This window comes from Nelumbo lutea, chromosome 5 (genome assembly GCF_056320005.1).
Source record: "Nelumbo lutea isolate HS-2025 chromosome 5, American lotus-T2T, whole genome shotgun sequence".
Taxonomy (NCBI): domain Eukaryota; kingdom Viridiplantae; phylum Streptophyta; class Magnoliopsida; order Proteales; family Nelumbonaceae; genus Nelumbo; species Nelumbo lutea.
In genome coordinates, this window is record NC_142688.1 from 25,923,706 (window position 1) to 25,948,591 (window position 24,886).

Below are 24,886 nucleotides of genomic sequence, written 5' to 3' on the forward strand. Positions count from 1 at the left end.
TCGTACGTAGAGGCTTTAAGCTGGGAGTTGCATTTCTTTCTTTTAATTTCTTCTTCTATATATTTTATGCTACAATATTTGACTTTTTCTTTTTAATTTCTTGATAGCCTAGAGATTAAGCTAAATAAAGAGATGGAAAGAGCTTCGTCAAACAGATCATTTCTTAGCAAATTAAATTAAGCTAGATTGAGGTCAGGAGGTGCTGATACGATCCCTAGTGAATGGTATGACAAGTTTCCTTAATTTGCTTTTCCCAGTTCGTTGGACACATCTTTTATGCTATGTCATTTTCAATATCATATAAAGGAATTAATAGAGAGAGAGAGAGAGAGAGGCTCCCCTATTATATTCTATATATATATATTCCTTGTATATATAATATGTATGCATGCTAGGCTGCTAGCTAATAATTTAAGCCCTACATTGATCATGTACAGCGGCTGGGCAAGGCATGTGAACGGCCTCTTGACCTTCTTTTCTGTTATTATTCTTTGTTTTGAAAACTCATCAGTCATATATATCTATCGCCATTCGCCAATATTATAATAATATTTGATCATCAAATGGATGCATTTAGCTTTCTTATCTTCAACTCATGCACAGAAGCTACGCTACGTACAGGAATAGCAGAGATGTTATATATCTTTTCTGTCACGTTTCATTCCTGTAACATATTGATAATACTGTATTATTTTGATTTCTTAAAGTTGAAGATAATTTCTTAAGGAGTTTCACAAAACGCTACCTAAGCTCTAAGCTAGCTCCTTAAAAACTTTACCTCAACTTTATGATTATCACAAAAAGTGAAAATAGTACTCCATTGATGCATGCATGCGGGGTCTAATTCTCTAGACACCGGCCGTGGCAGATGATTTTCTGCTAGACCCAGCCGGGTTTGATCATTTTATAAACCTTGTAAAAACCTGGCTCGGCCCGACCTGTGAGTTTCCCTACTTAAAGAAGATATGTTGGTTCTGACTGACATCTAATTATCCTCAGCTCGCTACGTACACAATGAGATATCGAAATTTTTGTTCAGTATTCATTATCCGCCACCTTATAAGCAAGGCTGGAAAGGTACAGAAGACAGACAGAGAGAGAGAGAGAGTGCAGTTTGATGTACAAGGTAGTGAGAATTTTCACAAAACATTCACTCATCACCACTGGACCATCTTGTCTAAAAGGAACTGACGTGTTGATTTCTCATATGGTGTAGCAGCAGCAGATTTGGGAACCACTTTTTTATTGCTTTTGTGTTAACGTCTGACGCTGGAATAGTGTTGGTCGGTGGAAAGAATCTCTTCAGTCCAGTCCACGTAACTAAAGGAAGAAGAAAGATTTCATATATTGGATATCCACATGGGTGGTTTATACAGGGACATGCCCAGCTCAGTCAGCCACCTTCATCTGCTTATCCTTTTGTCAGTCTATACACTAAGTCTCTAGAGTCTATATATATATATATATATATATATATATATATAAAGTGAGAGAGCATACACCAACCTCTTTCTAATTTCAATTTTTCTTCTACTCAAAAAAAAATGCCTAGCTTTAATTAAATATGATAAAAACACATGCATCCTTTAATATGATTGGAAAGCCTTGTGATCTGTGGGGTTTTTAACATTTAGGTTTTAGAAAATTTGAACAGTGAATATATGCTCGATCTCATTTAAGTCAATAGAAATATGTAAACAGCTGGGCCGGAGATGCATTTCATTTCATGTCAAAGCATGCGATTTCTGCAATTCCATGCATTTACCTATACAACCAGCTGCAGAAAACAGATTTAATTAATACCAAATTTAAATCCCAACTAGTTTTCCGCCAATAAATTCTTAAGTGCCAATTAATGTTACTAATGCAACAATATAGTAAACACTGCTTGAACAGTTGATGAACCACTAAAGATAAAAACATAGGCCTTGTTTAGGAGTGTAGAGAGATAGAATATCGTTATCCTCTCATGCATGGTAGCATATACATATATTATAAGCCAGATTAGAGGAGGGGAAGTTCATTGTCGTAACTTTAATTTCACTGTAGTTTTCTGATTAAAATAATCAAAGTTGCACATGGGTAGAATTGATGAGATGAGAGAAGACACCATCATTCACCAACCTGAAAACTTCATACTCTTCCACTTATATATACAGCCCTCCTCTTTAACTTTTATGGCTTCCAACTTCTCACAACATCCCCCACCCCCCAGATTGGTCCTGCTGGCAAAAGATGCTATATCAATTATATTATATTATTTTGCTAATTTTGGGCAAACCCAATTTGGCACTTTGCCCTAATCTGCATAAAATTAAATTATATATGTTGATGATCAGTAGACAGTAGTAGATGATGAAATGGAATGAATTAATGCTACACAGATTCTGCCTCCTATTATATTCTTCTTTTCTTCAAATATTTCACAACTCTAATAACCACTCAACAGTTGTCCCATATCCAGCTAGCTGTGGCTCAACTCAACGTATGAAACGTACCAAACCGGTTCAGAATCGCCCCCCTCCCATTCAAAAGGGTCCTACACCAAAGGTCTCCCTCTCCCGTCAACTGGTAGTGAATGAGTTGTTTGGATCAGATCCACACACACATGTACACCACATTATAAAGCTGTATGAACAACTAAGGTCCAAAAGAATCATATCAACACCAGCTTACGAGATTCTCTTGTCGGGAGGGACCCATTAATTCGTGGGCCCATTTATGGTACATCTAGCGTACTGCACAACAGCACAAGTGAGTCCATTAAATGAGGACTCCCTGACAACTGTTTTAGTTTAGATGTCGAATATCAGATGATTGCCAGACTTGAATTCCCCTACCTTTTCCTTCAAACCAAACACAGCTCTATAGTCACTTGACGAACCTATGTTTTTAAATTATTACCCATTGGCGTTAATATTTACTCACTAACTGATTTCCGAATTCCGATTCATTCTATATTTTCCTTCAGGAAAAATAGATTAGTTAAAAGGAGGAAAAGTTTATGTCTGCACATTGGTCAGATCGTTCTCTGCTTTTCAGGCCGGTTCAATTTGAAAGGAGTATAAATACAAATACGTAGAATGTAAAACTTTATATTTTGTATTATTTTATATATTTGTAGAGTTTTACAATAGTTTTTTTTTTTCTCTCTTTGTCACATTTGGAGTGTCATTTTTTGAATGGTAAAATTGAAGTTTCCTTTTCTACGAAGAAAATTGAAATTTCAACATAGCAGTGAAGGTGAAAGCCTGACCAACGTCTTAAAACCCAAGCCAGCAGAGGTGGACCCAATTTTTTTTTGTCGGGGTGACAGTTCACCATTGTTGTGAAAATGTTGAGTTTTTGCCGCCGGCCCTTTGGATGAAAATATGAGGTTGAATTGTAAGAGCTTTTCATCAGAAAAATAGAAAAACAAAATGGATGACTTACTGTTGTTATATGATAAAATTGATGGCGTGGAAAATTGTTTATAAGAAGTAAAATATTTACGGCTACTTTGGTCTGTATTTTCTCTTAGTTAAATATCTTTATATTATTTAACAAATAATACTATTGATACTCAATATTCTTTTAATTGGGCTTCTAAAAAAGAAAAATACTTTTAATTTATTTGAACCTCATGAACGGTTTGAACAGTTAATCATTTTAATCTTTTGAATCAATCATTACTAAAGTTAATGGGTTCGTATGAATCTGAATCACCTGCCAACAAAATTCATTCGAATGACCTATCAACATAATCTCACACCACACATCTCATACATGGCGAGTCCAACTTTTATACTGGGTCCCAGTTTCATGACGAGATGTGCGGTGTTGGCACATGTTTTGTTAACTGAAGATCCCAATTCGATTCATACATGTTGCAAGGCTGCAATTTGGATAGGATTGGATCGGGTTGACTTTCGGATTAAGGATAGGGTTGATTCCTCCAGCAACCCAAACCTAACTCTATTATTATTAATGTTTATATTTATTATGGTCATACTAAATATATCACAATCCATTTATCTCAACTATTAAGCCCTAACCCTAATAATGAATTATCATTAGTGATTTCTTTCCATAATTTTATGTTTTATACTTTTATTATTGTTGATATCATGATTTTACAATTTCTATATAGGAGATTTATCGTAATTCATAATGGACTGATCATTCTAAACATTATTCTTTGTTCACTTTTATTTTAAAAGAACTAATATATATATATATATATATATATATAAACATCAAACAAGCAAAACATCAATAAAAAATATGGTCAATATATGGTCAAAAAAGTTAAGCTTAGTTGATTCAAAGGATTTGAAAGATTTTAAGAAAACAGGAGAAAGGTTGTGCTGAGCCCAATCTTAAGTCAACTTTGGGTTAGGTTAGGGTTGAGGGATTTCAAGTTTTTAAGCTTAAGGCTAGGGGGTTTTGAACCTCAGGTTGGGTTAGGGTTGACCTCAACCTAACCTAACCCTACAAGGCTACAACCTACCTTTTACTCTTAAGCAAAATGAGTCGAACAGTTAAGTAGCTTACCAACAAATCAATTAATTACATGACGGGGTGCTCATGGGCCGAGGCAGGACAGAATAAAACATAAGGCCCAGGTCTATATGAGTCTGATCAAGAAAGGACTCTGGGCTATGTCATTTAAATACATTATCTTTTTCTTTTTTTAGTATAACATATTACACCATACATGGAGATTAAGGGATAGGGACAGAGCAAGGTGCATGGGACGGCAATGCGATAGGTTTGGGGAGGAGTTCGTAAACTCTAGATTCTATACATCTCCCTAAACCACCCAATTTGTATCCGTCTCAAAACCATTAGCGAGTTGCATTTTAAGAATCCAACTCCTCCCCACACAGAAAAAAACAGTAAATTTTTCAATTATTTGATTAAAACATATAAAAAAACACAAAATATGACTTGTCCTTTACATAAATTCAAAATATTATTAAATTTAAACAGATAATATATAAAGTTTATATGTTTTTCGACAATATGTGGGTTCGGGAGAGTTTGATTTAGCTTAACACCATACAGTATCCATAAGGGTAGTAGAATCCCAAAACTTGTCCATCAAAAAAAAAAAAACTACCCCCAGGGGATGGGTAGGGGCGGTTACTTACCACGTAGGGTAGAAATTGTCATCCCTAGGTGCATACCCATAAACTGTACCTTGATCTTCTACAAACAAAAAACTTTGCACACATAGTATCGAGTCGCACTTTGAGAGTATCTCCCATACATGTACTTTAAACCTAGGCGAGATGTTCCCAATGTATAACTGGATTCCAATGCTTTTCAGAGTGTGTGCAGAGTTTTTGTTTGCAGGGAAACCCATTACACCTCAATATTTAAAAGAATATTTAAAGGGATAACGATTAACCACTCAGCTACTGGGCAATCAGCAATACATTATTTATTTAATATATATTTTATTGAAGTAATATCATATAATATATACATTTTATGACATTATATATGCATATATATTATATGTTATAAAGCATATAAATAAATACATTATATGTTCATTTTATAACATTTATGTATAGAGAAATGATCAACCTTATTTCCTAAACCAAACTCATTGTGCAAAGTCATTCTATCCTCAAACCAAGAAGCCTACATTATTTTAGAAAACAACTAAAAAGAGACCCATGCAATTCACAAGCCTGTGTTAAAAAGAATAAAAGATGCCTATGTTACATTCTATTTCTTAAGTAGTTTGGTTGTGGGTGATCTTAAATAACCCCATGTTTAATTATTATTTTAAAAAATTTCAAAAAAGTCACCAAGTTTTAAAGGAATTGGAAGCAATATGAAGAATCTGCCATAAACACTGCATTTTAGAATATAGAATAGATCCGAAAACAATCCTTATGAAAGAAGGAAAAAGAAGAATAAAAAGGTGATGAGGAAGAAGAGGTAATGCTCACCGACAATGACAACAGCGGCATGAACGGCAACAGATCTCTCTCTCTGATCTCAGATCTGAGATCTCATATCAGTCCCTCCCCCATCTGTCCAGGTCAAATGGTTCAGCAGTTCTCTGACCGAATCAATGTTATTCCAAAAAAGTGATTTAGACTAAAATTGAACCCAGAGATATGACTGGTTCCTGGGTCAAACGGTCCGACCGCCTGATCTGGTCCAGTTTTCAAAACAACATTCCTTATCAATCCGATTCCATTATAGCTGATTCGAATATGTTTTTATAGATAAACAAATCAAATCAAATCCTAAACTTTGATTCCAACAACTATCGAATCATATTTGAATATTAGCTTATCTGATTCGATTATATTTACATATTTTATATGGTATTATTTACATAGACAATTATACCCCCCCCCTAACACCACCCATCTCTTCCGCCTGAGGAACTTGTTTCTTTTTTGCTCTAATCTGAGGCACCTAACACTGATTATATGCTTGATACCTCCGTCAAAGATTAGATTTGCCCACACTAAAGAATGCATGCACATTATTTTAAAAAGTTTAAGCCTTGAGGCGCGAGGCTTGCACCTTGAGGTGAAGTGTATGGATTTTGCTTCAAGGCTTAAATCTCAAGCCTCAGGGCGTATGGATTTTGCCTCAAAGCTTTAAGCTTGTCTCAGGACAAAAGGGGTAGCTTGAGGCGTAAAAAGGCATAAGCCTCAAGTATCAATAATTATTAGCAATCTAATGCAAAAAATATATATATTTGATGCATTTTTATGGTTCAAAATATATAGAATAAGCATTTCAATAATTATTAGCCAAATAAATAACAAGTAAAAATGAAAAACTAAGAGGGGACGTCAAGTTTTACTAGTTTCTCTTTAATGTGTTAGGAGAGTTCAATGCAACGAGGGCCAATCAAGTTCTTAGTTTCTATTGGATATATCAAGTGATTTTTATCCAACTAAGTTATTTTATTCTTTTAAACTATTGAATGACCATAAATGTAATATCCAATTATATAAATGATTCTTCATATGTTTACTTTCTTCTAAATTGGCCATTTGAATTATTTGAGAACTTTGCATCTTAAAACATGGAATGATGGAAATGTAAAATGCTTATCATTGTTAGTTGATTTGTTATTATTTTATTTAATGCTTAACTGCAAAAACTTATTGCTTATAAACTTTTGTTTTATTGGATATTTTACCTTCTATCATTCTAAAATGGTATATTATATGTTATTTTTATCAAATTATATACTTTAATTAATTTTATTCTCAAGCTATGAGTCTTGTGCCTTACCTTTTTGGACCATTATAGCATTATGCCTTAACTATGCCTTGGCCTTTTAAAACCTTGTGCATATATTGTCATCGGCATCACATCACCAAAGACAAATCTCAATCTATGCTTGAAGAGTTGAAGTTCCTGACATATATGAGAGCAAACCCTTCTGTAGTTTTGTTCTTTAAAGGGTTTAGGGTCATTGTTAAAGTTTTTTTTTTTTATTTCTTTTGTTTCTTTTTCAATGGGTGGATTGAGATTGATATGAAATTGATTAATCAATTTGCTTTATTTTTGTTTCAATGGCACCATTTTTTTGTGATTTAAATTTATGTAAAATTGAACATGCATTTAGTCATCTGTGCAATTTGTTCACACCTGTTGAGTTGATTTCTTTAGTGAAATTTAGGGTTCAATCCACCCCTAATTTTTTATTTCCTTGTCAAATCAATTTTAACTAAGGCTGCAACTTGGGCCGGGTTGGCCCGAACCCAACCCTAACCCAACCCGAAAATGTTAGATTGGGTTGGGTCAGGTTGATGTTCGGGTTAGGGTTAGGGTTGAAATTCATGAATGTGACTTTACTTCGAGTTGAGTTAAGGTTGACCCCTTAGCCAACCTGACCCAACCCGAACCCGACTCTATAGTACATGTCATATATAAATATATGTTATATGCAATATATAACATACATTGATTTGTTTAGATGCATGATATTTAATATTTGTATAGCCCCCACCACATAGTATCATGTATTTCTTTTAAGATAATCACTTGACTTAATCCTAATTAGAAAGACTAAAAACCTTAATAACATTATTTTATGTTTTTTGAAAATTTTATTCTTCATCTCCGCTATGTTGTTTGCCAACCAAGAAAGATCTATCGCAATCCATAACTCATAATAAAGTATAATCATTTCTAACACTTGTTTTTCTGAATTTTGTACTAAAAGAACAAAAAAATAATGTCAACAAACAAATACTAATGAAACACATAGTGAAAGTTGAATAAAAATCTAAAATCGAAAAATTCTATGAGATTTTAAAAGATAGAAAGAAGGTTGGGTTGGGCCCGACCCGAGTCCAACCCAGCCCAAGATTGACTTCAGGTTAGGTTGAGTTGGATTAGGATCGAAGGAATTTAATTAGGATTAGAGTTAGGGTCAGGCCGTTCGGGTTGAAAATCGGGTTGAATTAAAGTTAATGGGGTTTAGAACTTAGGATTAAACTAGGATTGGCCTCAACCTGACCTAACCTGGCCCAACTTGCAGCCCTAATTTTAACTGGATCATATGGAATTTTTATCAATTAGCATCCCTATTACCAGGAATGCGTGTCAAGAAAACAAGACTTGTATAACCAATTTAATAAATATGGTGTAAACATAATATCATTTTTTTTTGGCTTCTAAGGTATAAACGTAAACCATTACTATTATACCATGTATTTTGTCAAAATTTTTAATGGTCAAAACAAAATATTATACCAAAGCACTAGTACAGTCAAGCTTTGGCAAAGGTACTAAATTCTAGCTATTGAGTTTGAGGCCAGTACATCCTTATACGACCTAACTCTGAGTCCGAGCAACCAGTATACCTCATCCTCTTGAACTGTTCGATTAACCACGGTTTTCAAAACTGGATCGGACCAGAAAAACCAGGAACCGGTCAGCTGACCAGTTCCGTTTTCTCCCAAACCCACTTTTTCCCCCAAAATCATTCATTTTGGTCAGCAAACCGCTGAACCGGCTGGTTAACCGTTCGAATGGTTTTGAATTTGAGGCTAGTATATCCTTATACGACCTAACTCTGAGTCCGAGCAACCAGTATACCTCATCCTCTTGAGCTGTTCGATTAACCACGGTTTTCAAAATTGGACCGGACCAGACGGTCAGACAAGAAAAACCAGGAACCGGCCACCTGAACAGTGCCGTTTTCCCTCAAACCGGTTTTTTCCCCCAAAACCATTCATTTTGGTCAGCAAACCGCTGAACCAGCCGGTTAACTATTTGAACGGTTTTGACCGTTTTCAATTTTTTTAATTTTTTGTCAGAACAGGCTGGCCATTCGAATCAAACAGTCGGACCGTTTGAAGCGGTAACCCGACCCCTGACTGGTTCATTTTTAAAAACCATGCCATTAACCCGTCTATTAACGTGTTTAAACACAATATGATCAACATATAAACAAGAGTCCATACGATCCAAAATACCTAGAAAACCAAGGAACATATCATTTTTCGTGAGTATCCGATTCCATACCTTAATTCCTTAATAGTTACGATGTCCGATTCTCATTTTTTTCGTTTTTGTTTTGGAGGGGGTGGGGGGGAATTGAGAGTCCGACTCCAACACTCTTCGAACCTTCACTCTTAGCACAAAAAACAGCAAAATAAATTTCTAAGAGTTCTGTTTCTCTGGCTCCTTCGACAATGTTACATATTCCACCTGCAGCCAAAGAAAATAGTCCATATCAGTTCTGACTACAAAACCATATGATCCTATTTTACTTGTTACAAACTTACAGTACCTCCTAGCTCCCAGGGTTCAAAGTATCTGATACATATCATACCATAATGTAAGATATGTATCAGTTTTCAGGGTCACGGATATGCTATATACTAGGATATAGGGGCTGGGGGCTTCTATAAGTTCAAACATAAGAACTCCCAAGACATTTATTTTTGAAATACTGAACTGAAAATTTATTAAAAAAATGTGAGTTTTGCTGTTTAAAAACTCATGATATCAATACCTTGAACCATAACTACCTCCTAAGTAATTTATTTACATGAAATCTTTTGAAGGCAACTCCCAAAGGTTATCCTGCACATGACTCACTTGGCTCTCCATTAACCATTTTATTATCATAGATTAGCAGATTTAACTACACTATAATAATAATGATATGTGCTAAAGAACCAATTCAGTTGTTTTTTCAAAAATTATTTCATTTCTAGTTAACCATATGTAATAGCATAATATAGCAACTACGATACCAAAAAAAAAGCATGATACCCAAAAAACTAATAAGCAATCAACCCGCATGATAAAAATGGTAACCAATCAGATGGTATCCATCAAAATTCATGGGGGCATCTAATTGGTCAAAGATATTGGCACTAGGAATTCTACAGAGAAACTTTACAGTGGTGAACATACAGCAAGCCCAAAAAGAGCAATATAAGCTACCAGGTTGCAAGTAGGCTCCTTTAACAAATTCAGGACCCTCAAGCAGATTGATTCAAGACTTAAATAATTCTCTGACTTTTTGTCTTCTTTGGTTGATCTTCAGCGTTCAAAGATAATCCTGCATTATCAAGTATCCCAGTACAATGCTCCTGCATTTTGCTTCTATCATCCTTTTGTTTCTGCTTCTTGATACTCCTGCAGACATTTTGTTTGTTAGTATAACAGTAAAAAATTCATGAACTGCAGCATGGTGAATTTATATTTTGCTACATTCAACAAGGAGCTCTCCAATGTCTAGGGCCTTCAGTTCAACATACACAAAGTAAAAATATAAAATATAAAATAAAAAACAGAATACATTGAAATAGGCGTAAGAGTGTCAAACCTTTCTACTATTGAACCTTCTTCCATGTGTTTATGCAATCATTTGGTGCTTCCAGTGTTTTCTGGAATAAGGGATCCAGATATATGGAGTATTTCTTCATCAAAGCTACCACGATGGAAAAAGAGTCATGCCAAATTACTACTAAAAATGAAATTTCAAAGCTTCATTGAATTCAGGAAACTAAGCTAGATCAGAATGATTAAAAAGCAGATAGCAAAAAAGGTACCAAAAATATTGCAGCTACAATCATTAAAAAAAACTGTACAAATAATAATGGAATTTTAACATCAAATATTTTTATAAATACTTTATCATCAAAGTCACCAATGTTTTATCAGAAAACAGTAAACTGAATTCTTGATATGTTGACCAGTTTACTAAAGCAATTTATTTTTGAAAAGTACAGCAAAGCCACGAAAAAAAAATGTCATAAATTGAAATATTTGTGAAGGTTTGATGGAAATTACAGTTAAATATTTTGAAAATCACATTAAAAGACTTCCACATCTAATTATTGTCTTTTTTTTTTATCAATAACAGTAATTTTATTAAAAATTTTTTTGCCCATTTCAGTTCTAGCTTATCTTTGACTGCTCCAAGCATGCACATTAAAAAAACCTAATGCCACTGAATGCAAGGAATAGCATTCTACTAATTCTAGTAAATATCAAGATACAAACTAAATGTAGGAAAATAACAGAAAGACCAAACATAATAAAGAACTTGAGAATGATGATATTGATATCAGAGGTAATACCAAATATCAAGAATAGGTAGGAAAAAAAAGAATAGTATCATGCAAATTTTAAATAAAGAGATTTTAACTATAATCATTGGCCTCCATTATTGATATAGAATCTTAAAAAATATATCAATAGGGATTTTTGACAGCGATGACACCAGAAAAAGAAGCACAGAGTGGAGACTAAGTACAAGGAAAGAAAAACCCACGTTTCAAATAAAAGTTATGTACTTTAGTTCTCCCTACAATGTCTCACATATTATAACCATATGTATAGCCTCTATTTGACTGATTGACTCTTAAAACCAGAAAGAAGTTGGAACTGACTAAATAAGTTAAATTCTAGAGCATGTGGATCTCTAGTCAATTCATAAGAACTCAGATTGAACAAACAGGTAAGAATTTGGCTCATCCAAAAAATTCCCCAAATCCACACTTTATGCATACCACTTCTCATGCATGGGTAAAATGAAGGATCAATCATCACATAGAGTTAGAAATCTGAAAAAAAAAAATTGTTCAATATTCACTAACCTATAGGATACTACCAATCACTTCTTTCTAAGCAAATATACACTATTGATATAAAAGACTGAGATCTAAATTAATTTTCCCAGCTGCTTGAACGAATTGTACTACCTAAAAGCACTGATCAAAACATGCAAAACCCCTAAATCACTAAGAGGTCATCAGAGCATCTTAAGAAATCTGACCTTTTTAAGGTATATAACTAAATCATGTAGGCTACCAAAGCAACTAAAAAATTTTCTAAGTTCATCCTTATGATACCTGTTACAGATGATGCAATCACATTGCATGAGGAACTTTGTGTATGAACTTTATCAAGCTAGAAATAGTGTTTGAGACTTGGTTTAAGCCGGAATGAACTTCTTCAAGCTGGAAATAAACCACAAGGACCTCAACTTGCTTGTTCAAGACTTGGTTTAAGAACACCCAGCAAAAAAGAGACCAGATAGAACTAAAGAGTGTTTCAAAGGCTAAGATAACAAGGGGGAGAGATAATTGGTAAGTCAATAACAATGGTTTGGAACAAAACATAAAAAAGTAAAGTAGAACAATAATTTTGAGATTAGTAATAAAGAAACTCAAAAGCCCATGGTAAGAAGTTGGGTTATAATGAATTGGTGAAGCCTAGCACAAAAACACTCAAAAGACAATACAGATCTAGGAAGAATAATCCAATTGGCTTCCCTTTATCTCAAATCTGTAGGCCCCACATCACTAGGACCCATAAAATGCTGCTAGTAGGTGGTCCAACCATACGTAATATCATAAGAACCTTACAAATAAGGCTAGAATCCCTCATTTAGAACTAACGAATAACAAATGCATGATATGAAGAAATTATTGCATCAGAATGTCTTTTACTCTTTTCTTTTTCTTTTTTCCTGCATTAATTATGTCAGTGTCGTATGTTGGAGCATTGACAACCTTAACCCAATGCTTTTAATCAACTTAGTCCAAATTTATCTGGGTGCATGGATATTTACTTAAAAAACCTAAATAGCATACAAAAAGAATAGTTCACCTCTTCACTGAGAAGGTTATCATGCTTCCAACCTTGATGACATGTCGCCTGTGAGATGTACTAGCAAAAACTTCCTCTCCATGTTTCTAAAACAAAAATAAATCATAAAAAGCAAAACCAGTGATAAGTTTGTCTCTCCCCATAACAACAATTATAGTACAGTAATCAGTTACCACAGTACAGAGAATTGACAAAAAATGGTCCATTGAACACAGAAATCCTTACAATTCTATAATGAAACTCTTCACGAATATCCTCCTCTGCTATGCAAGCAGATGAGAAACCAAGAACAATGACATGAAGAGCTTTTCCAAGCTTCACCACCTTCCCTTCTAGAGTATCATAACAACGGATCATCATGCAAGTTAAAAGAAGGAACAACTAACTAGACATGTTAAAAATTGCAAATTTAAAGTAGCATGCAGAAAGATATCAACGAAATTAGAAATTTCAGATTAACAAAACTTTCATTTGGGTTCATATGTATGCATGAGTAAATTAAAAAATAAAAAGAAAGAAAAGAAAGAAAGAAAGAGCTCAAAAGGCATAAAAAATGTCATCAACAAAGCATGCAAAGCCTAAATAAAATGAAAGAACCCCAAAACCAAGTTTGAAAGAAAAGATCTTAAAACTTACATGTATACATAACTGTATTAGATACTATGTATATTATGTTGTTCTAGGGTCTTCAGTTAATCACTTACTAATAGCCTTCGCATAAGTAGCTGAACAGAAGAAACAATAATTAACTAGGGGTGGATTTGAGCCGAGCCAAGCCGAATACTTTGCTATTTGAGCTCGGCTTGTAGGAATAGTATCAAGCTCGAGCTCGAGCTCGGCTCAGCTTGAGCTCGATTATAAGCTAAGTTTTTTTTTGAAAAATAAAAATTATTTTTTTATTTTTCAGACAAAAATTAAGAATTATAAAATTATTTGATATTATATATACAAAAAATAAAAATATATAATAAAAATGATTATAAAAATTATTTACTATTATACATATATATATGTATGTATTTATGTATGCATATATATAATAAAAATGATTTATTTAATACTAGGCTCGCGAGCCTCACAAGTCGAGCTTCATTGGGCTCGAGCTTGGCTCGATTAGCAAACAAGTCTATATATTGGGCTCAAATTTGGCTCGAAGCTCTGTTTAAATCGAGCCAAGCCGAGCCGAGCTCGAATAGCTCGGTTGTGGCCACCCCTAGAATTAACAACCACAAGATGTGAAAATGTTCTCTAGTAAAATGATCAAATGGTGCTATATTGATGGATGACTTACTGAGGTATCCAGGGCCCTCCAGTATAAATGCTTTAGTACAGCTTGAAAGCCATCCACTTCATACTTTGTGGCCTGTTGGTGATGAGGAATAAATCAGAGTTGAGATTGTCTTGGTCTTTCAAGAATTAGACTAGCAAGCTCTTTAGGTTAGAGAGAATAACCAATGAAGGGGATGATTTTATCAGTCACTGACGCAAAATCTGTTGTTAAAATGGAAATTTTACAAAAATTATTTATATCCATTTTTGTATTCGTGGACAATGGAAGTGTTCTTTAACATCAACCATCCATAGCTATCAAGACTTAGAGGAATAGAATTCATTCAGCATTAACCAGACACAGTAATTGATCCCAGATAGCCCATTTCAAATACTGACCAAAGCCAGACCATTCACAATCTCCCTAAAGAGAGAAGTCTCTCAATCAAAACCACACCACTTGAAAATTTATGAATACCAGGTTCAATCCAGCCATCCCTCTCTTACCGCCCAGAGCATTCCCCTAAATGAGAATTTGAAATTTCCTCCTCAATCCCCAATTTATGGAATTATCTATTTTTCTTACTAAGGGAACTTTTGGTCTTATGGTCCTGGAAAATATGCCTGGAACCCCACGTATATATTCAATAGCTTGTGCCATCCACAGGGCTCCCCCTGCATGACACATTCATATGGATTCCATACAACAATAGCAGTACTCAAGGCGTGGCTATACGGATTAACATGTCACTTGGAGAGAGAGAGAGAGAGAGAGAGAAAGAGAGAGTGAGTGAGTGAGTATGTGTGTGTGGACACCACAGGTTGTTGAATGTGGATAACCAAAGTTTTCTCATATTCAATGTCTCAGCCATCTTTTATAACACTCCATCTGAACTATCCTAACAAACTTCACCCACAGGGCTCCCCCTGCATGACACATTAGTTCATATGGATTCCATGCAACAGTAGCAGTACTCAAGGCATGGCTGTATGAATTAACATGTCACTTGGAGAGAACTTGTGGAGACCACAGGTTGTTGAATGTGGACAACCAAAGTTTTCTCATACTCAGCATCTCAGCCATCCTTTATAACACTCCATTCTGAACTATCCTAACAAACTTCATTGGAAAATTTTACCTTTGAACCCCTTCTTTTTCTTTAGTTTTCCAAACCCAAGAGATCTCCACAGTTTGGTGGAATTCCAACCAGGATCCTTCCTGATCCAATCACATATCCTTATTCACACTAGATACATAATTAAACCTCCCTAGACCCACTGACACCCTTAGAAGCTTAAGTCCATATATAAACTTCAGAAGATTCTTTTAGGCTTTCCAAACATGGATCATAATTGTCCTACATCATCTATCCCTCTAAATGCTTGTTGTACTTTAGCTTGTTACCTTTTCCTGTTGTAACTATCTCTTGTTCTCCAGATCTATTTGCCTCTTCCAGCTCGTTTGATAAACCAATGTGAGCCAAATTGCCACTGCCAAGGGTTCGAAGGTAAGAAAATCCAAGCTGTTGGAAAAGTCTTATATTTAAAATTGTAGAATAAACTACAAGCTATTGGTTTTCGCAGAGGTTTGCGGGAGGCTGAACTTCTTTGTGTCACTGAGTTGCTTTCTTATCTTGGTAATGTTTGTTTGGACCCTTTTCTGATTTGTTTGGTGGTAAGTAAATTAGTGTTTTAAAAGCGCAAGGCGTAGGGGTCAATTTGCGCCTGAGGCGCAAAGCAAAAGGCAAGCCACGCGCCTTTTGGAAGCAAGGCACAAAATTATTAAAAAAATGCTAAAAAATAAAAAAAAATTGTCAGAAAATTCAAAAAAAAATGCCAAAATTTTCAAAAAATATTAAACATAATATTAATAAAAAATATAAACTTAAAATTTAAAATAATGTTTTTAAAAACCTATTATCTAAAATTAAAATACATAAACATAAGATGTAAAGCATATTCAAATGAGAATTTAAAAATAAAATCAAACATATAAAACGTTTTCAAGCATTTAAAACCTCTAATCTCTTTTTCCACTCAATTGCATTACTTCACGTAGCTAATGTAATGTAAAATATATTACATTCTTAATTCTACGAGCCGCCTTCCGGAGCTCCGAGAACCCCCAATTTGGTAATGTTGTTCATTCATTCATCCTAATAAAATGTCTTCTCAAAAAGCAACTAAAACCATAAAATCATTATTTGTGTGAAAACTAAGAATTTAAGACCTAAGGTGGACTTGTTTGGGCTTGCCTCGAGGGGTGTGGCACTAGGGTCCAGGGGGCGGATCCCCCGGCCCAACCGCTAGGTTCAAAAAAAGCAAAAAAGCGTCAATTTTTCAAAAGGCGCACACCTGGGCTGAGGCGCAAGGCACATCAGGCACACTAGGCGTGCGCCTTTTGAAAGGGCTGCGCCTAGGACCTAGGCAAGGCGCATACCCTGAAATGCGCCTCGCCTGTGCGCCTAGGCGCGCCTTTTAAATCACTTTAGTAGATGATGCCATAAAAAGTAAAATTGTTGTTCAGCTCATCTACCTTTGTTTGGCCAACAAAAAAAGGGAAATGCATGTGGAGGTGCATTAGAGCAGCTACTTTGTAGACTATTTGGGAAGAAAGGAATTCTAGAATCTTTCATGACAAGGAGAAGAACTCTTCCAGCAGTGAAGGAGTGTATTTTGAATAGAGCTATACACTGGTTGAGAACCCTAGAACCCTTCACTCTCTTTTCCTTTGATGATTTCTGGAGAAACTAATCTGTAATTGCTAGCACGAGTGCACGACTTCTCAGAAAATAAATCTGCAGCAGTTTGGGTACCTCCTCCGGAAGGTTTTATTAAACTGAACTTTGACAGGAGTAGCCGAGGCAATCCAGGTTTGTCAGGGATTGGGGGGGTCTTGAGATCTGAGGAAAGCAATATCTTATCTCCATTTTCAGGCCTGGTGGGAGTGGGTGATTCTACAAGGGCTGAATTGTTGGCTGCTATACAAGGAGTTCAGTTTGCCAAATAACTTGGGATAGAAAAGTTACTGATTAAAAGGGACTCTAAGGTAATTATGGGTTGGTTGCAGAACCCCAATTCAGCTACTTGGAGCCATAGGATGTAATGAAAAGATTTAAATGGTTAACTGGACACATGACAATTAGAGTCCAATGGGTGGGTAGTTCGGAAAAATGTCTTTTCTAACTCTCTTGCCAAACAAGAGGTATTTAGGGAAGAGCTATTCTGGGCAAGTTTGTAACTTTTTTCTGGTTTATTCTGCTTTCACTGTAATGTCTAGGAGAGGTTGCACCTCGTGGCTCTCCAATGGATGCTTGTAACAGCTTATATTTCTCTGATTAATGACTACAATTCAATTATAAAAAGAAAAGAAAGCTGCAAGTACTTTTAACACCGAAATTAAAAAAAAAATTAAGAATATGTTACCAGTTTCCCTTTAAGTTAAAGAAAGAAACTCAATTAATTGACTAAAAACTACCAAATCTTCCAAAACTTCTAAGCTAATTACCTCATGGATGATAACCTCCTGTTAAAATAGAGATATGTCATTGCATTAACTATATAAGAAATCAGGGACTATCTAGGATCAGCATAGAGCATTCAGCTTATTGGACCAACTCAAACCAATATTAAGTTTTGAATATAAAATCATTGGAGTCACATACATAGGATCCAAAAGATTGTATTGGAACTACCTAAAAGCATGTCTGGTTTTGGGGAAAAGAGCAACATCTTAGCTTTTAGTTTTACTCCAAAATATGGGTTAATTCCAGGAAGAACTTTGGCATTTTTATCCCGAATTGTCACATCATAGGCTAGAACAACACCATCAAAGACCTCGATGTACCTGCAAAACAGAGCCACTGAATCCAAGTCAGTAAACTCACCTAAAAAAATTACTAATATCAATCTTTGCAAAGTGCAAACATAAAATGGAAAATCATCAAATGTGACCTAACAACTGATTTGGAGATGTCACTTCTTAACAAATTGAACAACTAAAGCAAAACTCAGATTAAAAACCCGCATGGTTTCAAGGCCTTCTAAATTCTGGTAGCAGACTGTACAGAATTTGATGGGTCAACAACCAGAATTTCAGAAAAAATTCAAGATTCATGTTGAAACAAGAAAAAATACTGTTTTATTTATCTTCTCCTAATCTTTTCCCTATTTTTCATTTTCTGTTTCCCTTTATGGATTGATTCCTTCTCATTTTCTCTCTATTTCCTAGTTATATTCCTAATTTTGTCTCTACTTCCTCTATATACCTTGACCATCCTTTAAGCATGTTCATTTTTTCTCCATTGTGTTTAGTGGTTTGTAGCAACAAAAGGCATTGAATCAACAATTTTCCATTTTATTTTTCAATAAGAATAAGTCCCAAACAAGGCAGGAAGGCATTAAGGAATCAATATCCCATTCAGCTGCAAGTGTTTAACCTTCAAAACTTCAAAGCCAATTTTTGATGCAGACCCTGTGTTCTGCATATGAAACCTCAAATTTAATGCAGTGTTTTCGGCTCTTCAGAGCTAAGTCACCATTCAATTAAATCTTTGCCAAAGTAAATATTAATTCATATCAGGTGCATCGTACAAGTTGTTCCACAGTTATGAATTTAGTAAATATCATGAGTGCATGTTGTTGGATGGAAAAAGGTTTGCCAAGATAATGTCAAAACGTGTTTATGCACAAGATCCATGATCCAACCAGTTTTAAATGAAAAAAAAAAATGTAATAGAACTTCAGGCGCTTCTATCTGGATATTGTGAACTAGAGGTCCACAAATCAAGCACGGTTTTATCATAAGTTACAAGTCGAGCACATGATAAGAAATCGCAAATACGGTAAAGTGAGAAATAACATTTACTTTGACAGTTTGACTCCTTGGTGTGTTTCCATATATCCAGCAAAATTTGAAAAAGAACCCACTGAGGCACTACTTTTATTCGGAAACCATTAAATGGGATAAAATATGAATCCATCCGTCGTATAGCATTCAACAGAACTAACTGTATCTAGAGTGTCCTAATGAATCCCTTATAACTTCAATGTTTAATAAGACGAGAATTCTAGGACAAGTCCACAGTTCAAACATCGATTCAGAGTTGCAGTCAGGGTCCGTTCCCCACGTTGTCCTGTTAGTGACCCAAACCTAGGCTTTCCCGAGCACAGCAAACCAAACAACCAGGATTCAGGAAGTTAAAGGAATCATCAAAACCGAACAACCAGGATTCAGGAAGTTAAAGGAATCATCAAACTCATTTTTCGTGAGCAGAGAGAGAGAGAGAGAGAGAGCACCGTACTTAAAGAGCAAAGTACTGCGTTGTCGAAGAATCGCTTGAGAAACCTTGCCCGCCTTTGATGGATGTATATAAACGGCCAATTTTGCATCGGCAACATTCAGTCCCTCCATTAGAGTTTCTAGTAAGGTCAAAACCTCCAAGGAAGATTTGGTTCCCCTCGTCGGCAAAAGAAAAAAGGAAAAAAAAAAAAAAAAACCATGTTAAACCCTCCTAAAATGTACAATTTGCAAGGTGCCAACTGGCTAATCGGTTTACCGGAGACTTCGGATCGAGCCCCGCCTGCACCAGAGTTGGCCGGGGGACGGGGGTTATCACTTATCAGTTACGTGTTTGGCCGTTAGGATTCGGCTTGGATCGGCATTTGCTCCTCACAGACCACACCCCTCACACGACCTCACATTTCCATTCCACAGAACATCTCCCACGAATATTTAAGTACAGAATATATTCCCGATCCACAGCTGCGATGGCGTGTAAGGAGAGCTGTACGAGGAGAAGATCCGGACTCTGGACTAATGTTTCCCTCAGTTACGTTGAATCCACTCAATGCCCAGGCTCTCACCACCGCGACGAGTTCCGATTGGCTCCACATAGCACATTGTAGCCGTGTATTAGAAATATCTCTCCCATGAATGACAATCCCACAGGTCTACTGCACAACGCAATGCACCAGAAACATTTTTGCTTACGGCTACAATGTCACGTAAGAATTGATGTGGGTCTAAATGAACACGGCAGTGTTCTGTTCCGGTGTGTTGTAGAGGGTGTTTGGTTTCCTAAATATTTTATACTTGTGTGGCCGCAAAATTGAGAAATACATATAATGAAGGCATTTATGATGTATAAGTGTCATTAAGCACTATATCAGTAAAATGCCTATCCGGTTCAGGAAATTTCAAAATGAAGCTTCCTAAAATGGGAGAGGCGTGCATAAAAATTAAAATTTGCAAAATTCAATACACACAAATGTTGAGACATTTGTTGACGGGGGCGCCTATGTGGCACCGTCTATAAACATTTACACAATAAACATAAACGAAACTAATGGGCCTAAATGAGCAGGAGCCAAAAGCTAAACATGGAGTTTCAATGTCATTAATTTGCATCTGCATCCTTTCATCCCTCAAACATAAACATGGCCCCACTGAATTGAATCTGAATTTCAATTTCTCATCTTTTAGCTCACATTCATGTATATGAATTATTGGGTCCAACAGTGTTCATATTGCTATGTGAATAGGCACTTCAGACAAGCTATAAAATGTAAATGGGCCATTAACTATTTTTGTTTCCAAGTTGATGTTGTTTGATCATCAAACGGACCCTTGATAATGTTCTTTTTCCAGGAGCAAAAGAATTTTCAGTCATTTCTGTTTTCCTGCACTAGCAGATGCCACCTATGGAATGTTACCAAAAGTTCAGCAGAGATGTTCTATAGAACATTGTTTTTTATTTAATTATTTGTTAAAATATTTGCAGGGTTGAGTTTCTCAGAGTGGGTTGTGGAATACTACCATGACCATAATGCCATATTAGATTTGGAACGATATCACCTACTCAGCCATGTCCTTGTATCTTAAATTTATCTTGTTTGGAATGGAATGGCTATCAACCCAATGTGCCCGGACCCAAATGAATTGGATCCTTCAGTTACGGATTAGTGGAAAATAATTAAGTGGAGACAAGATTTGGTCTACATGATTTGGGCTATATATGCATTACGGAAGGGGCGAAATGAAAAGATCTTCAATATTAAGGATAACCCTCCCCAAAAAAGTGCTTGAAAGCTGTAGGTGGAATTCTTGCGAGCAAATCAGTATTGTGAGAATTCAAAAAAGAAAATCAATTTTGTGAGAATGAAAATCGAAAGATCAACCAACCTATTCGGCATCGTTTTGTGGGACTGTTTCTCGCATTTGTGACATCAGGAACAACCTATTTGGAAGTGGGATTGTTGTGTTGTGAACACACGTGGAAGTTGTAAAGCAGGGGTAACTTTTTAATTTCATTAAAACAAAAAATTGATGGAATTTCTTCCTTCTTCCTAACACTGCATATACAGAGAACAACAACCACAGTGAACTCCCTCCACCAACTCTTCTCTCACACTCTTTTTGTTTTTTCCACCTACATTAGCAAAGTAGCAATCATTTATGTTTTTGATTTGATCAATATATGATAGCCCGTCGTTTTGGGGTGTCATTATTTGAACAATCCATCCTTTTTTATTTGATTCTATATGACACTAGCCCATCGTTTTAACCGTCCAAAATAGTGTTTGTATGCAAAAATGTTGAACAAGTTCGGAATTTTTTATTAATGAGGTATATGATTTTTAAACAAATTTGTGATCCAGCATTTATTAATCAAATATAAGAAAATGTTAAACAAGTTTGGGATTTTTATTCAACAAATGGAAATACTATGTTTCAAGTTTGAAAAATTAATCTTAAGAATTAATAGTGTTATCCAAATATTGTTTCTATTTTTATAAAATAGAAACGAATAGATTTCCAGACGTCTTAATTATTCCTCAACAATTAGAAACAAAATACCTATTCAAAATAGGAATTTTCTTAGTAATAATGCAAAATTAGGTTTATAAGTGTGTAACTTGAAGAGCTTACATATCCTACCCACATCTATACTCCTAGACACTATAGGTGTATAAAGCAAATATCTCCCTTGTCATTCATGGCAAGTTGTTCCCCATACACAACAATACTATCTTGTAGGTAGGGATGTGAGAAAAGTTTATGAGTAAGTGATGCCATCCAATCTTACCAATTTGGAAGAGTCAAGGTGGGAGTATAAAGTGGTGCACCGAACAAATCTGCAACCAAATCAATTGTCAGAGGCCCAAGGATATGGTCCCCGGGGAAGGCACTCTGATGCTCAAGTCAATAATGTGTGATGAGATTGATTGGGACAAGTTGGTTCGGACCAAGGAGAAGTGTATGAAAGTAAGGGTGTTAAGTGCGGGTGAGAATTAAAGAGCTTAGATAGATTAAGCCTTGGGGGGAGATGCCTTTAAATAGCACAATGTCGTGGCAAATTCAAACACATCCCTCATGGGGTTTATGGGAAGAGGCTGCTCGTCGTGGTCTTTAGATAGGTCCACTTTCCCCGATCGGGACACCTATCTAGAAGATAGGTCAAGCTTCCTCAAAAGTTCTCATTTGGGGATCATTTGTTGACCCCTGGTGCATAGCATGCTTATCCGTTCATGTGGCCCGAAGAAGTCAGTTGGGCCCAAGATACGACGACATCCATGTGGCAACTTCGACTGAATGAGGCACAACCTTAACAAGAGATTTAGAGTGCAAATGGAAACCACCCAAGAAACGTGAGTATAAAGTTAACTTTGGTGCTTTGAAGAAAAAAAAAAAGGCATTGCTTCTATGGATTACATTGGCATGAACGGATTGAGAAAGATCATTGTATGGAAAGCAAGAATGCATGGTAGAGGTCTTGGTAGCATATTAAGTCATTTTCATGGCAAAAGATCAAAGATGGAATAACATATGTGTGAGCTCCAAAAAGCTCATGGCTAGCTCAAAGAAATGGATTCGTCACCCATTCTTTAGAGGAAATGGGCCTTTAGTTTTAGATTTGAAAAGTCAATTTATGTCTTTAATAGTGATTTCGTTCTCCAGGAAAAGACACACAACCTAGAGATTTTAAATCCAAAATGATTGGGAAAGGGAAGGTGTTAGGCACCTCTCTCTCCGAGCTGCTGTAGCAGCTCAATACAAGAGTTATCTAGGCTCTATTTCATGCAAAAAACAACAAAAATAGTTGGAATTTCTGAAATCTAGAGAAACATGCTCTCAATTTCTCCTAAGACCGATTTTGAGGTAGTGTTATCGGGTCTTAGGTATTAATTTCCCTAATACCCTTGCCTCTTTGTCCCTATTCTCAGTCTAGAAGAAGTCGAGAACAATGTCTCAAAACTTCAACCAACACAAAAAGCACAAATTCGAGCTACAAATAGGGTAAGAGGCTTACCTCTTGTATGCAAGTTTGACAACGATATTCCAACAATCGAATTGATCAAAAGAATAGTTGAATGGGCTTAATAAAGGTTTGATATTGACAAATGCCTAGGGATTTAAGGAAATTTTCAAACTTGAAACATAGATGGTGGTTTTGAAGTTTAAGGTTTATATATCTAGGGTTTTTCACGAATGGAAGTTTTACAGAGGTTGGTAGTGTTTCTAAGATCTCTCTTCTTCAAATTTGCACCTCAAGTTCCTTCAAAAACTACCCTTAGGTTTCTTCCCCCTCCAAAGGTTAAGTGGGGTATATGTTTATAGAGGAAAGGAGAGGAAGAGGTCTAAAACTTGTTTAGTTACAGTGTCTAGGTTCAACAAAGATTTTTTACATAAATAAGCAAAGGTTTTTTCAAAGAAAATGGTGCCTAGTCAAGCCTTCCTCTTTGGTGAAAGGTTTTCTTCGATTCGGGAGGTGGTTTTTATGGGTTTTGTGTGTCCAATGGGAGCTTGGAGCATGCTTGTCATGACAGTCTCGTATTTGGGGCTGTCAGTGGTAGAAAATATAAATTTGATGAATTTTTAAAAGTGATTTTGTTTTTTCTTAATTTTAAGTAAGGGTATCTTTAGGTTTTTGGGATTTTGGGTATATTATGATCAATTTCATTAGTCTAAGTGTTTAAACAAGTCAAGAATGGGTCTAACATCAACCATCATCCTTTTGATGTTTCAGGTTATGACAGATGAGATGGCAATTCGATCTAGTGCATCCAAATGGCATCTTCCTAGTTTAATGGTTAAACGAGTGAATCGAGTCATGAAATTTGACGTGCTAGGATTTTTGGGCCTTTGAACACAGTGGTGAGGTCTAATTGGCCAAATAGGGTCGGAATGATGGAGATCTATGGCTGCCAAGTTCGAATCAATGAGATTTGTTAAAATAAAATCGTTATTTAGTGAAATGTCAAATAGGGGAACTTTGGGATGAAATTTGGTGGATAGACACTTTTGGACGTCCTGAATCTAATGGAAGTGATGGATCTTTGATAAAAAATGTAAATTAACAGTTTTAGTTTGGATCTATGTTTTAGCCAATGATTTATCAATTAACGCCTTAACGAGAAGGCTTGAAATGAAATCTCACTTTCATAACGGCCAAATGAATGAGTTTGATTGTGAAAGTTGACATGCTGGGGTTTTTTGGATCTCCAAATA

General features: G+C 35.6%; 1 protein-coding gene and 1 long non-coding RNA gene across 5 annotated transcripts; both read right to left on the minus strand.

The window, feature by feature from the left end:
- Positions 1-1,020: 1,020 nt before the first annotated feature.
- LOC148851160 (uncharacterized) lies at positions 1,021-6,034 on the minus strand. Its single transcript, XR_016099636.1, has 2 exons — positions 5,946-6,034; positions 1,021-1,777 (listed from the first exon to the last, which is right to left on the minus strand). It is a non-coding gene; the product is annotated as an uncharacterized LOC148851160 (long non-coding RNA).
- A 3,415-nt stretch (positions 6,035-9,449) lies between these two features.
- Positions 9,450-20,211, minus strand: LOC148851161 (uncharacterized). Of its 4 annotated transcripts, XR_016098959.1 has the most exons (9): positions 19,680-20,211; positions 18,072-18,223; positions 14,399-14,470; positions 13,333-13,439; positions 13,108-13,193; positions 12,348-12,455; positions 10,817-10,921; positions 10,432-10,626; positions 9,450-9,687 (listed from the first exon to the last, which is right to left on the minus strand). XR_016098959.1 is itself a non-coding variant. In XM_088943426.1 (8 exons), the coding sequence occupies exons 1-5, from the start codon at positions 19,787-19,789 to the stop codon at positions 12,431-12,433; spliced, it is 480 nt and encodes a 159-aa protein (XP_088799552.1). In that variant the 5' UTR covers positions 19,790-20,095; the 3' UTR covers positions 9,450-9,687; positions 10,432-10,626; positions 10,817-10,921; positions 12,348-12,430. The 4 variants fall into 4 exon arrangements, 2 of the variants coding, with proteins under 2 accessions (XP_088799552.1, XP_088799551.1); XR_016098960.1 differs by lacking the exon at positions 12,348-12,455 and having other exon boundaries at positions 19,680-20,085; XM_088943426.1 differs by lacking the exon at positions 14,399-14,470 and having other exon boundaries at positions 19,680-20,095.
- Between the last annotated feature and the right edge of the window lie 4,675 nt (positions 20,212-24,886).